A 14,956-nucleotide genomic window follows, 5' to 3' on the forward strand; every position below is an offset into this window, starting at 1 on the left:
AATGCATCCCCGCTGGTCGGGATTTGATGTCTCCATTTGGATGACATCAGAACATCCCATTGGTAATGGTTCCAGTCTGGCCATGTCACTTGCCCAACCTCTTGAACGCGAGTTGTCTATCTCAATCCATTCCCATGGGTCCGTCCCACTTACCCAGCACCACCATGCTCACTGACATGCACTGGCCTCAATACAGGCTGCATGGGCTATGGGTGAGATGTTGGAACAGTAGGTGGTGTGGCTGTTTCACAGCATAACAGACCGGGGTTCAATCCAGACCTCCAGTGCTGTCTGGGTGGAGTCTGTACATTCTCCCTGTCACCCTGTGGGTTTCTTCCCATTGCCCAAAACGTAGATGTTTGTGAGGGGGTGCAAGTGGAGGGTGGGGTCAGCTGTTGAAGGATGGGGGGCACACAGGGTGCCAGGTGAGTAGTGGGCAGTGCTCAGTGACTGTGGAGAGGTCAGGGATGAGAAGCAGAGAGGTCAGGGACTGTGGAGAGCTCAGGGGTTGTGGCGAGGTCAGGGAGATGTTGTGCAATGGATTTAGTTCATCATGAGTTGGCACTGAGAACTGTTGGTGTGATCCAACAGCAAAACGTGTTGTTCACATGTTGCTGTGGTACTGAAAACTTCCAGTGATCCAGGTGCCTGGCAGAATGTCTGTCTGCTGAATTATGTGGATTTCCTTCTCTTGTTAGCAACCCACACCCCCAACACACTTTTAATTCACTTTCTTTTGCTTTCCTTCATTTTTCAGCAAACCCAGTCAGTTCAAAGGGATTGCAGAACCGGGAACTGGTATTTAAAGGGATTGTGGAAGTGGGGACTGATGTTCAAAGGGGGAGAGTGTGGAAAGCGAGGGGGGGTGAGACTGGGGACCGGTGTGGAAAGGGGGGGGTGAGACTGGGGACCAGTGTGGAAGGGGGGGTGAGATGGGGGGGGTGAGATGGGGGGGGGGAGTGAGACTGGGGACCGGTGTGGAAAGGGGGTGAGAGTCTGGGGACCGGTGTGGAAAGGGGAGGGGGGTGAGACTGGGGGGGTTGAGATGGGGGGTGTGAGACTGGGGACCGGTGTGGAAAGGGGGTGTGAGACTGGGGACCGGTGTGGAAAGGGGGTGTGAGACGGGGGGTGTGAGACCGGGGACCGGTGTAGAAAGGGGGTGTGAGACTGGGGACCGGTGTGGAAAGGGGGTGTGAGACGGTGGGAGTGAGACTGGGGACCGGTGTGGAAAGGGGGTGTGAGACTGGGGACCGGTGTTGAAAGGGGGTGAGTCTGGGGACTGGTGTGGAAAGGGGAGGGGGGTGAGACTGGGGGGGGTTGTGAGATGGGGGGGTGTGAGACCGGGGACCGGTGTGGAAAGGGGGTGTGAGACGGTGGGAGTGAGACTGGGGACTGGTGTGGAAAGGGGGAGTGAGACTGGGGACCGGTGTGGAAAGGGGGAGTGAGACTGGGGACCGGTGTGGAAAGGGGGTACAAAAGCAGCACTGATGAGTTCAAACGCAGTATGCGAACACTGAATTTATAGGGAGTGTGTGAACTAAGGCACTGGTAGATCAGGAAGTAGAAACTGGTTGGCTGGAGCCCAATCCATTGTTATTTCAAAACAGTTGGATAGCAGATTGTAGAAGCTCTACATAGTCTTAAAATCATACAGCACAGAAAGAGCTTAGGAGCAGGAAAAAAGCCATTCAGCTTATCTTGTCTGCTCCACCACCATGGCTGATGTATTTTCCCTCTCAACCCTCTTCTTCTTCCTTCTCCCCATAACCACTAACACCCTTACTAACCAAGAGCCTATTTAAATATACTCCACTTTAAATATACCCAATGACTTGGCCTACATAGCCATCTACGGCAGTGAATTCTACAAAGTCTCCACCCTCGGGTGAAAGAAATTCCACCTCATCTCTGTTTCAAAGGGACATTGCCCTAATCTGAGGCTGTGTCCTCTGGCCATTTGCTCCATCCACACTAACCCCATTTACCTGTATTTAGTTTGTGGCTCTCTACTGTACGGAGTACTTATTGAAACCAGATGACCAATGTTTAACTCACCTCTGGTGTCAAAACCCGACTTCCAGAAATTAATTTCTGTTTCATCGTTGTTGTGATCTGGAGGAGAACAAGACAGACTTGACAAGTTTCAGGTCAGGTGAGGAAAACCAGTTGTGACCATGATTTCGAGCCCGGTGGTGGGGTGGGGGAGAGACAGTGAGCTGCTGGGCTCCTGTCTAGCTAATAGTCCCTCAACACAATGTTTCCAGCATCTGAAACCATACCCAGGGCACACAAAACTCTACTGTAACACCTGTAGGTGCAGGCAAGTCATTTCAGAAAATTCCAGCTTTCCAAAATAAAAGCACAACAGTTATGAGACAAAATAATTCTCCCCCAAGTCAAAGCCGAAGTTAACTACTTGTATTATCAAAGTATGTGTATGTCACCATATATTACTTGAGATTCATTTTCTTGTAGCCATTTTACTGGAAAATAAAGAAATACAATTGAATTTATGAAAAACTATACATAAATAAAAACTTACAGACATCCAACGTGCAAAAGAAGACAAATTGTGCAAATATAAATAAATAAATAAATAAATAAATAAATAAATAAATAAATAAATAAATGAGTTGCTGGTTCCTTCAAAGTGAGTCTGTAGGGTGTGGATTCAGTTCAGAGTTGAATGAATGAATGAATGAGTGAATGAATGAGTGAATGAGTGAATGAATGAATGAATGAGTGAGTGAGTGAATGAATGAATGAATGAATGAATGAATGAGTTGCTGGTTCCTTCAAAGTGAGTCTGTAGGGTGTGGATTCAGTTCAGAGTTGAGCTGGGTGAAGCTCTCCACAGTGGCTCAGGACCCTAATGATTACAGGGTAATAACCGTTCCTGCACGTGGTGGTGTGGCCCCTAAGGCTCCCGTACCTCCTGCCCGATGGTGGTAGTCAGAAAACAACATGGCCTGGATGGTGGGGGTCTTTGATGATGGATGCTGCTTCTTGTGAAGCACTCAGTGACAGGGAGGCTGATAGAATAACCCAGTGTCAATCCACAGACAAACCCCAGTCCAACTGATCAACTGAATAACATCTTCCAGTAGAGGAAGGGTTAAGAAAGCCACAGAGTTGTGCTGTGCTACTACATTTATTTAGAGATACAGCATGGTTACAGGCCTCTCTGGTTTATGTGACCAGCTAACCTAGTAATCTGTACGCCTTTGGAATGTGGGAGGAAACCAGAGCACCCAGAGGTAACTTCAGAAAAACGTCATGTGCTTAGCACTGTGAGTGAGCCTGGGCTGTGTTCCCATGGTCTGTTTGCTGGTGCTTTGAACCCTTGACTTTCAATGAAATATCGACAAGGTTTAGTGGTATAACCCCAATACACGGCCAAGCTAACCGCACCGGGGATTTTCTGATTCCCAGCACCCCACTTCTGGGGCTGGTCGCTGCCATGCTTGTCAGCCATTAAGTTCATGAGGAGAACGTGCACGTACACAGCTGTGAGACCCGGCACAGGGTGGTCAATAAATGAAAATACAGTGCCTCATACCATGGTCTGAAGAGTCAAATGTCCATGTACCTGGATCCTGAGCTCTCTGATCTGCCAGATTAAAGAGAACATAGGAATTGTGAAACAATGTCCGATCAGCACCTGTCCATTTCACCACCATCTATCTTCCAATCCCATTCTCTTACCTTCTTCACTGTTACTCTTACCCTCTGAACAACCTAGCAATCTCCGCCTTAAATATACCCAATCACTTCCCTCTCTGGCAATGAATTCCACAGATTCACCACCCTCTGGCTAAAGAAATCCCTCCTCATCTTCTCATCGTCATTACCTAAAACACTTGCAAACTTCTACAGTGGTATTGTGGAGAGCATTCTGACAGGCTGCATCACCATCTGGTATGGGGGTGGGGGCTACTGCACAGGACTGAAAGAAGCTACAGAAAGTTGTAAAATTTGTCAGCTCCATCTTGGGTACTAGCCTCTGTAGTATTGAAGGCATCTTTAAGGAGCGTGCCTCTTTTCGCACTACTTTTAAATTTAATGATTTAATCTACACACACACACATACATACATATATATATATTTACTGTAATTCATTTATTTTTTCCCTATATTTATCATATATTGCATTGTACTGCTGCTAAGTTAACAAATTTCACGACATATGCTGGTGGTATTAAACCTGATTCTGATTCTGATTTTGAGGGGATGTCCCTTTGTTCTCAGGCTGTGTCCTTGGGTCTCGGACTCTCCCAATGATGGAAATATCCTCTCCATGTCACTCTGTCAAGGCCTTTCAGTATCTACAGTAATAGGTTTCAATGAGATCTTCCCACGTTAGACTCCATTGAGAACAGACCCAGAACAACAAACACTCCTCGTACACTAAGCCTTCCATCCCTGGGATTGTTCTTGTGGGGCTCCTCCGAGGCCCAATTGCTCACAATATTCCAAACGTGGTCTGACCCACGCATTAGAAACCCACCACAGTACACCCTTGCTTTTGTACTCTTGCGCTCTCAAACGGGCCCCACAGTAGCATAGTAATTACTGCGACTCCATCACAGTTCAGAGTTCAGTTCCGGCGCCCTCTGTCAGGAGATTGTACATTTTCTTCGTGACTGTGTGGGTTTCCTCCGGGTGTTCGATCTACTCCCACAGTCCAAAGACGTACTGGTTACTGGGTCAATTGGTCGTTGTAAGTTGTCCCGTGATTAGGATAGTGTTAAATAGGAGGGTTGCTGGGCAGCGTGTTCATTGCCCTGTAAGGGCCCATTCCACACTCCATCTCTAAATAAAATTAAACATTGTGCTTGCCTTCTTTACTACTGCCCATTAACCTGCAGGTTGAGCAGCACGGTAGGATATCGATTAGCTTAACGCTATTACAGTACCTGTAACCGAGGTTCAATTTCACACTTCTGTAAGGAGTTTGTATGTCCTCCCAATGAGTGTGTGTGTGTGTTTCCTCCGGGAACTCCAGTTTCCTCCTATATTCCAAAAATGTACAGGGTAACTGGCCACAAGGGTGTAATAGGGCAGTGTTGGGTTGGAAGAGCCATTTCTGTGCTGTATCTGTAAATAATTTTAAAATATAATATAAACCTTTAAGGGAATCGTGAATGAGTACTCCCGTTCTCCTTGTTCCCGTGACTTCTGAATTCTCTCCCTGTTCTCTCTGTGCAATGCAGCCTACTTATCAGGCTTGAATTAGGCTCTTTTATTTAACTGGCACCTCCTGGATTAATAATAGCAAGCGGACTTACTGTGAGTGCCCACACCGAGGCCCAGGATCCACTTCTGGTAGTCAGAGAGCCCAGGAGTAGAGCTGTAAGCTATAAGTGTGACAACAGTTAGTCAGGCCAGGTCTCCTGCCCATGGACAGGAAAGTCAGGGCAAGTAGTGCGTTTTTTGCCTGCCTGTGCCAAGGCCGGGTTAACGGACACAGACTGTCAATAGGGCAGAAGGAAGGCTTCCCTGACCCCGGGTGCTCGATCATAATCAACCCCTTGGCCAGCAACAGCTGTCAGTAGCTCCTCCATTTTGGTCAGAGACTACTGGATGTTCTGACAGGATTTTAGCAGGTCAGAGGCTAAACTTGCGGCAGAGATTGACCACACATTCCCATCTCATAGCAACTCACTCCTGCAGGACTAGGCTCACCCAGGGTAGGTGGGCCAAACTACCCACTCTTTCACTCCTGTGACGAGAATACACATAAAATTAAGATGTTTGCTGGCCTGGGTTAGCATCAGTGGCATCAGCAGTTGGTCTGCCACCTGCCCTCAGGGGAAGGAGAGATAAGGAACAATGGAGCAGCGTCTGGAGATGTGTAATGAAGGGACGTGGGAGAAAGAGAGCTGTCTGGAGCGGCTCCCCCTTTGAACCCTGAACTGTTTGAAGTGATGGACAGGCGATACCCCAGCAGGGGGATAAAAAGGGACAGGTTCGCTAAGGCAGGTGACACACGCCACCCGAGGTAACGAGACCCTGGAAGCGGTACGCTTCTCACGAGTCGGTGAGAGGTACCAGACAACGGCCAGGGTGGAAAGGTACGATCAGCGGGAACCCGGTGTGTGTCTGCCCTTGCCTGGGTGCCGGGTTCACTGCAGAGGATCGACCGCATCTGGAGGAGGGGTCACAGTCGGTGACCTCAGGTGACATCACCAAGGACCCGCCCAAACGCGGCTTGTGAGCAATCTCGCCGGTCTGTGAGTGAAGCCGTTCTGAATGATCAGTTGTTCCTGTTCTCTCTCTCTCCCCCAACGTTGTCCATCACCATGGCAACGATTACTGCGAACTGAACTACTAACTGGACTGAACTTTTGAGTCACTTTGAAATTTGGTCATTTACCCCTAGACAACGATAGAGCTTGATTGATGCTGTTATCTTAATTCTGTGCACATGTGTGTTTATCATCGCTGAACTGTTGCATTTATTATCCTTTCGATTACTGTGTTGCTTGTTTCTTTAATAAAACTTTCTTAGTTCTAGTACTCCAGACTCCAACTGAGTGATCCATTTCTGCTGGTTTGGCAACCCAGTTACGGGGTACGTAACACTCCCAATACTAGAGGTGGGGGCTGTTTTTGATGCAGGAATCCCACATGAGTTGAGAAGGAAGGCTCCGAGCTTTGCTATCCAGAACCCCTCCCATTGGGAGTGCACCCGTACCATGCCCCACTATCTCCCCATCACCTCAAAACCCAACACCCCCCCAAATCTGTACCTATCGCTTCATCTCCCCAATCTCCCACCCACCTGTGCTCACTGACTCATCTCTTCAACCTGCATCCCTCCTACCAGTACCCATCACCTCATTTCCTCAGAGTCCACCCCTCCCCACCTGTACCCATCAACTCATCTCAACCTGCACCCCCCTACCAGTACCCATCACCTCATTTCCTCAGAGTCCACCCCTCTCCCACATATACTCATCACCTCATTTTCTGAGTCCACCCCTCCCCACCTGTACCCATCGACTCATCTCAACCTGCACCCCCCTACCAGTACCCATCACCTCATTTCCTCAGAGTCCACCCCTCCCCACCTGTACCCATCACCTCATCTCCCCCTCACCCCTCCCCACCTGTACCCATCACCTCATCTCCCCAACCTCACCCCTCCCCACCTGTACCCATCGCCTCATCTCCCCAACCTCACCCCTCCCCACCTGTACCCATCGCCTCGTCTCCCCAACCTCACCCCTCCCCACCTGTACCCATCGCCTCGTCTCCCCAACCTCACCCCTCCCCACCTGTATCCATCTCCCCATCACTCTAATCTCACCCATCTCACCCTATTCCACAGAACCCTCCCCACACGCCCACCTCACCCATCTTCCCCATCCTATACAGAACCCTCATCACCCACCCGTGACATCCATTACCTGCCCCATCCCACCCCAGCCTGTGCCAATCGTGAGACCCACCCACCCCAAACACCGCCCTGAGCCACACACAATGCATCCCAAACGCCCCCACCCCCACTGGTGAAGCTGAAAGGGAGTTCCAATCCCTCCCTGCGAGTGTGCCTGGGTCCCTGGAGGGAGCGAGGGGTCTGGGTTAGTTGAGTGTCTGGATGACTCTGACCTGGGTTGTTGGGGGTCTTCTCGTCAGTCCAGGTGTAAGCAGGGTTGGTGGCCAACTCAGAGCTGTCAACTGGAGACAGAAAGAAGCATCTGTAAGGCATCACCTGTTGGAGCTGGGAAACTACCATGTCCGGGGCAGTGGGACTGGGAACCATGGTGCCTCAGGGGCTGGGGGAGGCACCATGGAAACACACTAACCCCTTCCCCATTAACCCACAGTGGGCAAACAGACACAGGAGGAAGACACCCTCACTCACACTCTCTCAAACACACGTGCATTCCCTCTCTCTCTCCCACAGACTTTTCCCTCCCTCTCTCTCTCAGACTCTCTCATACAGAGATTCGCAGTCTCTTTCAAAGTTCAGAAGTATGCTTATTATTATAGTTATTGGATACCAGACACAGCTCCGAGATTCATTCTCAATAATTCCAATAACCACAATAGAAGACCGCACCGACAGGGTGGACGACCAGCGTGCAAAAGACAACCGTGCACATGCAAAAAGAAAGAAAAATAATAATAATAATAAATAAATAAGCAATATGTATCAAGAGCACGAGATGAAGAGTCCTTGAAAGTGAGTCCATAGGTTGTGGAAACAGTTCAGTGATGGGGCGAGTGAAGTTATTCCCTCCAGTTCAAGAGTCACAGATTCTCTCCTTCTCATTTAGAGACCCTCTCTCACACACACTCAGAGACACGCACTGCTTCACACACACGGACTCTCTCACACTCAGAGACACACACTGCTTCACACACAGACACACACACAATCTCACACTCAGAGACACGCACGGCTTCACACACAGACACACAGACTCTCACACTCAGAGACACGCACTGCTTCACACACACACAGGCTCTCTCACACTCGGACACACACACTCTCACTGCTTCATACAGACTCTCACACTCAGAGACACGCACGGCTTCACACACACGGACTCTCTCACACTCGGACACACACGGCTTCACACACACACACACACTCTCTCACTGCTTCATACAGACTCTCACACTCAGAGACACGCACTGCTTCACACACACACACACACACACACACACACACACTCAGAGACACGCACTGCTTCACACACACACAGACTCTCTCACACTCAGAGACACACGCACGGCTTCACACACAGACACACAGACTCTCTCACACTCAGAGACACACACTGCTTCACACACAGACACACACACACTCTCACACTCAGAGACACGCACGGCTTCACACACAGACACACAGACTCTCTCACACTCAGAGACACACACTGCTTCACACACAGACACACACACACTCTCACACTCAGAGACACGCACGGCTTCACACACAGACACACAGACTCTCTCACACTCAGAGACACACACTGCTTCACACACAGACACACACACACTCTCACACTCAGAGACACGCACGGCTTCACACACAGACACACAGACTCTCTCACACTCAGAGACACGCACTGCTTCACACACACACAGTGGTGTAGCCACTGCCAGTGTAACCCTGCCACGCGTGATCGATTCCATGTATGTCGCAGAATTATCAGTGTTCTAAAACGCAATCAATCCTATTCCCTCTATTTTCCAGTTGTATTTATTAATTTATCTCTCCGTCACCATTCTGTCCCGACACAATAATGAACCTCTCTGAAGGACAACCCTAGTCTGCCAGATTTTTAAAGGAAAATAAACTTGTCTTTCTAGGAAACTTTACACAAAGTCAGTTGATATGCTTTACCAGCAGTAAGGTGCCCGTTTTGAAAGCCATAATCCTCGTTGTAATGTAGAAAACAGAAACAGGGCATAATGTGCTGTACTGTCTGCGTTCAGAGACTGGCGTAGAGGGGCTGTGGAACAGGAAGGATCGCTGCTCACTCACCTCGTGGGTTTACAGGAGGGATCAGCCAGTCCGAACGGGGCCGCGCCAAATGAGCCTGTCTGCTGAAACCTAGCGAGATGAGAGAGTCACAGATCGGGAGCGTGAGTGAAGCGACGGCGGCAAATCCCCCCGAATCAGACCGCATCCAGAGAGGAAGGAGACAGACAGAGGAAAGAGCAAAGGAGAAAGAGAGAAAGGTGAAAAAGAAAGAAGAGAAAGAAAAGGAGGAAAAAAAAGAGAAAGAAGAGGGAAGGAGAAAGACAAAAGGAGAGAGGGAGAAAAAAAGGAGAAAGAAGAAAAGAGAAAAGGGGGTGTGATAGATAACAGGAGGAGTGAAGTTAGAATAAAAGAGGGATAGATAAATGAAGGAAAGTTGGTGGGGTGGCGGATGTCTGGAGTTGTTCACACTCTGAGTTCACCCACCGTGAATGGGACCCACGCCTCCCGCTCGTTGCACCGCGATGGCTGGCTCCCACCGATGGACCCCTGATCGTGACAAAAGCACGGCGTCAGATTACACAGAGCGATTCCAGTAGCACATTTACCAGATTGTGGAGGGGTGGTGAGGTACCTGCGTGCGGCAGAGGGTTGCTCCTGTCGGTGAATTCGGCCACTCCTGATTCCCGGAGAGCTGACGGGGGGAAAAGAGATCATTTTGTCAGCCTGGAAGGGAGAAACACCGCGGGCAGCACTCCGAGAATCACCGGGAGTCCACTGGTCACCTACCTGACGGGAGGCTGCTGCCTGGTGGAGAGAGACCAGTCGTTAGCTACGGGTTAACGCGGAATGAGAAAGACTGTAATGGTGGCCTCGAGTTCAAGACGTCTGTGATACAAACTGAGGAAATCTGTGGCCATCTCAACTGGAGCACCTCATCAGTTTTTCCGGATGCATCGCTGTCTGAGTGAGACAACAGGCATCTCTGTGGGACTCCGAGACCCTGAGGTGCTGCACCTCCGGCGTGTGGGAGTCAGGGTCAGTGGGGAGGGGGGGAGGGGGTGGGGGGTTGGGTCAGACACCGGGACACTGAGTGGTGATGTGCAGCTTCGAGACAGACAGAGAGAGGAGACGGAAGACCACTTCAGATTCACAGCTTTAAAGTTAATTTATTATCAAAGTTGGTAAACCTTTGAGATTCTTTTTTTGCAGGCATTTACAGGGAAAAAGAAATACAGTAGAAAAACTACACATAAACAGGCAAGGAGTGATAACCAACAGCAAAAGACAAACTGCGCAGCTAAAAAAACCAGTGAGAACATGAGTTGTAAAGAGTTCTTGACAGTGAGCCAGAGCTGAGGTGAGTGAAACTAGCCACGCCTGAACCGGGTCATTGTAAGGTAAACAGAGCGAGTGAGGTGGGGGGGGGGGAGTTAGAGAGAGTCTGAGAGGGTTAATCCTTATTCTGGGTGGCGGGGTGGAGATACATCTCTACCAAAGGAGAGATAAGACGCTCCTTCCCTCCGCTAGCCTACACCTTGGGTAAGGTGTAGCGCCAGTTTAGCTCTCTCCCCCACCCCACCACTCTGAGCAGGTAGTGGATAGTCATATGAGTTTCTGGTGCATACCACAAGTCCTGGTTATCTGACCACTGATGCCAGGCAGACAATCTCTGGCTGGCATCACACAGAAACATAGAAAACCTACAGCACAATACAGGCCCTTCAGCCCACAAAGTTGTGCAGAACATGTCCCTACATTAGAAATTACTAGGATTACCCATAGCCCTCTATTTTTCTAAGCTCCATGTACCTATCCAAAAGTTTCTTAAAAGACCCTATCGTATCCGCCTCCACCACTGTTACCGGCAGCCCATTCCACGCACTCACCACTCTCTGAGTAAAAACCTTACCCCTGACATCTCCTCTGTACCTACATCCCAGCACCTTAAACCTGTGTCCTCTTGTGGCAACCATTTCAGTCCTGGGAAAAAGCCTCTGACTATCCACACGATCAATGCCTCTCATCATCTTATACACCTCTATCAGGTCACCTCTCATCCTCCGTCGCTCCAAGGAGAAAAGACTGAGTTCACTAAACCTATTCTCATAAGGTATGCTCCCCAATCCAGGCAACATCCTTGTAAATCTCTTCACCCTTTCTATGGCTTCCACATCCTTCCTGTAGTGAGGCAACCAGAACTGAGCACGGTACTCCAAGTGGGGTCTGACCAGGGTCCGATACAACTACATTACCTCTCGGCTCCTAAATTCAATTCCACGATTGATGAAGGCCAATACACCGTACGCCTTCTTAACCACAGAGTCAACCTGCACAGCAGCTTTGAGTGTCCTATGGACTCAGACCCCAAGATCCCTCTGATCCTCCACACTGCCAAGAGTCTCACCATTAATACTATACTATCACCTGTCTTGTAAAGGCAGGCACTGCCCAGAAGAAGGCAATGGCAAACCGGTTCTGTAGGAAAACTTGCTGAGAAGAGTCATTGTCACGGACAGAGAGGAGTAAGAACAGCAGGGCTGATGGAAGACCACGACTACCCACATCACATGATGGAACGTAGTGATGATGATAATGAGTCCTTTATTTGACACCGCGGGCAGGGTGGCACTCCGGACCACCAGCTGGGGTCCCTGTGATGCTCTGACCCGGGGAAGAGCTCAGTCCCGAGAGCAGTAGCAGCCGAGACCGAGGATCCCACCTTCGACCGTCGGGAGGTGGTTCGATCAGACGCGGGGCAGAGGGAAGGCTGACCCCGGGCAGAAGGAAGGGGATCTTTGTCCTGGCAGAGAACAGGCGGGATTCTGCATGGTATAAGCCACACAGAAGAGCCGGGGTGATCCCTGGGACCCTGCTCCAGGCTCTAACACAGCAACATTTTCTGACCCCCGACACTCACCTGGTTCCACACCGCCCAGCAGGGATGGCCGGTGGGGGGCCGACTGTCGAGCAATGTCCCTTGGCCAGGGTGGGTGGGTTGTGTGGGTTTCCAGTGGAGCTGGCGGCCGGGTTGTCACAGGCCGCTGGGTGTTGGGCTGGGTGGTGGTCGGCTGGGCAGCGGTGGGAGCCGGCGCCTTGGTGGTCTTCAGCCTCCCTGCTTACAGCCGGAGAAAGGCAGGGTTAGTTAAGGAGAAACCACACACACGCAGCCCTCCCTCTCGCTCAGACCCTCAGTCAGGAGCTCACCACCACCCTCCCCCCCCTACACACAAGCCGGGGTGAAAGTCTGTGCAGTCACAGCCGACACTCGGGATGCTGGGGAATGGACAGTCGACGTTTCGCGTCGGGATCCGACATCACCCAACCCGCTCCACAACAGCTCACCGGCCTGTTCTTCCAGCTGAGGGGAACGAGTAAGGAACTGGAGCTGCAGCTCGAGGACCTCCGGCTCAGAAGGGAGACTGAGGAAGTGAGATTGGAGCAACGGCGAGGCAGTCACTCCCAGGCTGTAGGAGGCAGGCAGCCCAGTGACTGTCAGGAGAAGGTGGGAATATGCAGCCAGAGCAGAGTACCCCTGTGGGCATTCCCCTTGATAATAAGTCTAGCGCTTTCGATACTATCGGAGGGGATGACCTACCCAGGGTGGGGGGGGGGCAAAGGGGGAACAGTCATTGGGTCTTTGGCATGGAGTCTGGCGCTGAGACACAAAAGAAGAGGGGGGTGAAGAGGACAACAGGAGCGTTTCCATAGTTAGAGGAACAGAGACGAGTTTCTATGGACGCGTGAGACACTGGGATGGTATGCTGCCCCGCAGGTGCCAGGGTCCGGGATGTTTTGGATCGGCTGCACGGCATTCTAAAGGAGGAGGGGGAGCAGCCAGCAGTCTTGGTACATATTGGCACCAGTGACATAGGTAGGTCCTGAAGAGTGATTTTATGGAGGTAGGTAGAAAGCTGAAAGCATAACCTCCAGGTTAGTGATCTCTGGATTGCTGCCAATGCCACGTGTCAGTGAGGGCAAGAATAGGATGATATGGTTGATCAATGTGTAGCTGTGGAGCTGGTGCAGGGGGCAGGGCTTCAGATTTCTGGATCATTGGGATCTCTTCTGGGGATAGCACGACCCTGTTACGCCTGAACCTGAAGGAGACAGGTCAGGCTTGCAGTGAACAGGATGGGTTGCAATATAAATCGAAAAGGGTCATGAGTATAGGACCGGCTGCGGGCAGTAAACCAGACTTTTAGCACAGTTTGTGTTGGTACGTGTGGCGTTGTGGGCATCACTGAGTCATGGCTGAAAGATGATTATAGCTGGGGGGGGGGTGGAGGAGCTTAACATCCAAGGATACATACACATTGTACAGAAAGGACAGGCAGGTAGGCAGAGGGGATGGGCTGGCTTTGTTGGTTAAAAAAAATGAAGTCAAATCCTTAGAAAGGATATTAAAGAGGATACCCAAAATTTACTTCAAATATACGAAGTGTAAAAGAAAGGAGAGAGAAGATATCGGACTGTTGGAAAATGATGCTGGAGAAGTAGTAGTGCGACAAGGAAATGGCGAATGAATTGAGTAAGTATTTTATGGATACATCGATGATTTAGATGATGGAATAGATGGCTTTGTTGCCAAGTTTGCAGATGACATGAAGATTAGTGGAGGGGCAGGTAGTGTTGAGGAAACTGGTAGGCTGCAGAAGGACAGGCAGATTAGGAGTATGGGCAAGAAAGCTGCAAATGAAATATGTTGTTGGAAAATTCACGGTTATGCACTTTGGTGGAAGAAATAAATGTGCGGACTATTTTCTAAGTGGGGAGAAAATCCAAAAATCTGAGATGCAAAGGGACTTGGGAGTCCTTATGTAGAACACCCTAACTTGCAGGTAGAGTCAGTGATGAGGAAGGCAAATGCCATGTTAGTATTCATTTCAAGAGGTCTAGGATATAAGAGCAGGGATGTGATGCTGAGGCTTTATAAGGCACTGGGGAGGCCTCACCTTGAGTATTGTGACAGTTTTGGGCTCCTTATCTAAGAAAAGATGTGTTGGCATTGGAGAGAGTTCAAAGGAGACTCACAAGGATGATTCTGGGAATGAAAGGGTTATCATACGAGGACGTTGTAAGGCTCTGGGTCTGTACTCGCTGGAATTTAGAAGGATGGGGGGGGGATCTCACTGAAATCTTTATAAGGTTGAAAGGCCTAGACAGAGTGGATGTGGAAAGGATGTTTCCCATGATGGGAGAGGCTAGGACAAGAGGGCACAGCCTCAAGATAGAGGTGAATCCATTTAAAACAGAAATGCAGAGAAATTTCTTTAGCCAAAGAGTGGTGGATTTGTGGAATTTGTTACCACAGGCAGCTGTGGAGGCCAGGTCGTTGGGTGTATTTAAGGCAGGGATTGATAGGTTCTTGATTGGCTATGGCATCAAAGGTTATGGGGAGAAGGCCGGGTAGTGGGGCGATGGGGGAAGGATCAGCCATGGTGAAATGGTAGAGCAGACTCGATGGGCCAAATGGCCTAATTCTGCTCCTCTGCCTTCCGGCCATGGTATTTTGCATC

At 50.0% G+C, this 14,956-nt stretch overlaps 1 protein-coding gene across 3 annotated transcripts in view; it reads right to left on the reverse strand.

Annotated features, from left to right (window-relative positions):
* vit (vitrin) overlaps positions 1-14,956 on the reverse strand; it is a 52,608-nt gene that overhangs the window by 21,346 nt on the left and 16,306 nt on the right. Inside the window, exons 7-14 of one of the 3 annotated variants that reach the window (XM_063071710.1) lie at positions 12,358-12,552; positions 10,072-10,131; positions 9,924-9,986; positions 9,501-9,569; positions 7,616-7,684; positions 5,290-5,358; positions 3,590-3,610; positions 2,056-2,112 (exon numbers count right to left, since the gene is read on the reverse strand). In XM_063071710.1, coding sequence (XP_062927780.1) covers positions 2,056-2,112; positions 3,590-3,610; positions 5,290-5,358; positions 7,616-7,684; positions 9,501-9,569; positions 9,924-9,986; positions 10,072-10,131; positions 12,358-12,552 — 603 coding nt within the window. Of the gene's footprint in view, positions 1-2,055; positions 2,113-3,559; positions 3,611-5,289; positions 5,359-7,615; positions 7,685-9,500; positions 9,570-9,923; positions 9,987-10,071; positions 10,132-12,357; positions 12,553-14,956 lie in introns of all 3 variants that reach the window. The other 2 variants (XM_063071701.1, XM_063071720.1) reach the window with 2 other exon arrangements.

Source organism: Mobula hypostoma, chromosome 2 (assembly GCF_963921235.1).
Source record: "Mobula hypostoma chromosome 2, sMobHyp1.1, whole genome shotgun sequence".
In the NCBI taxonomy this organism is placed as follows: domain Eukaryota; kingdom Metazoa; phylum Chordata; class Chondrichthyes; order Myliobatiformes; family Myliobatidae; genus Mobula; species Mobula hypostoma.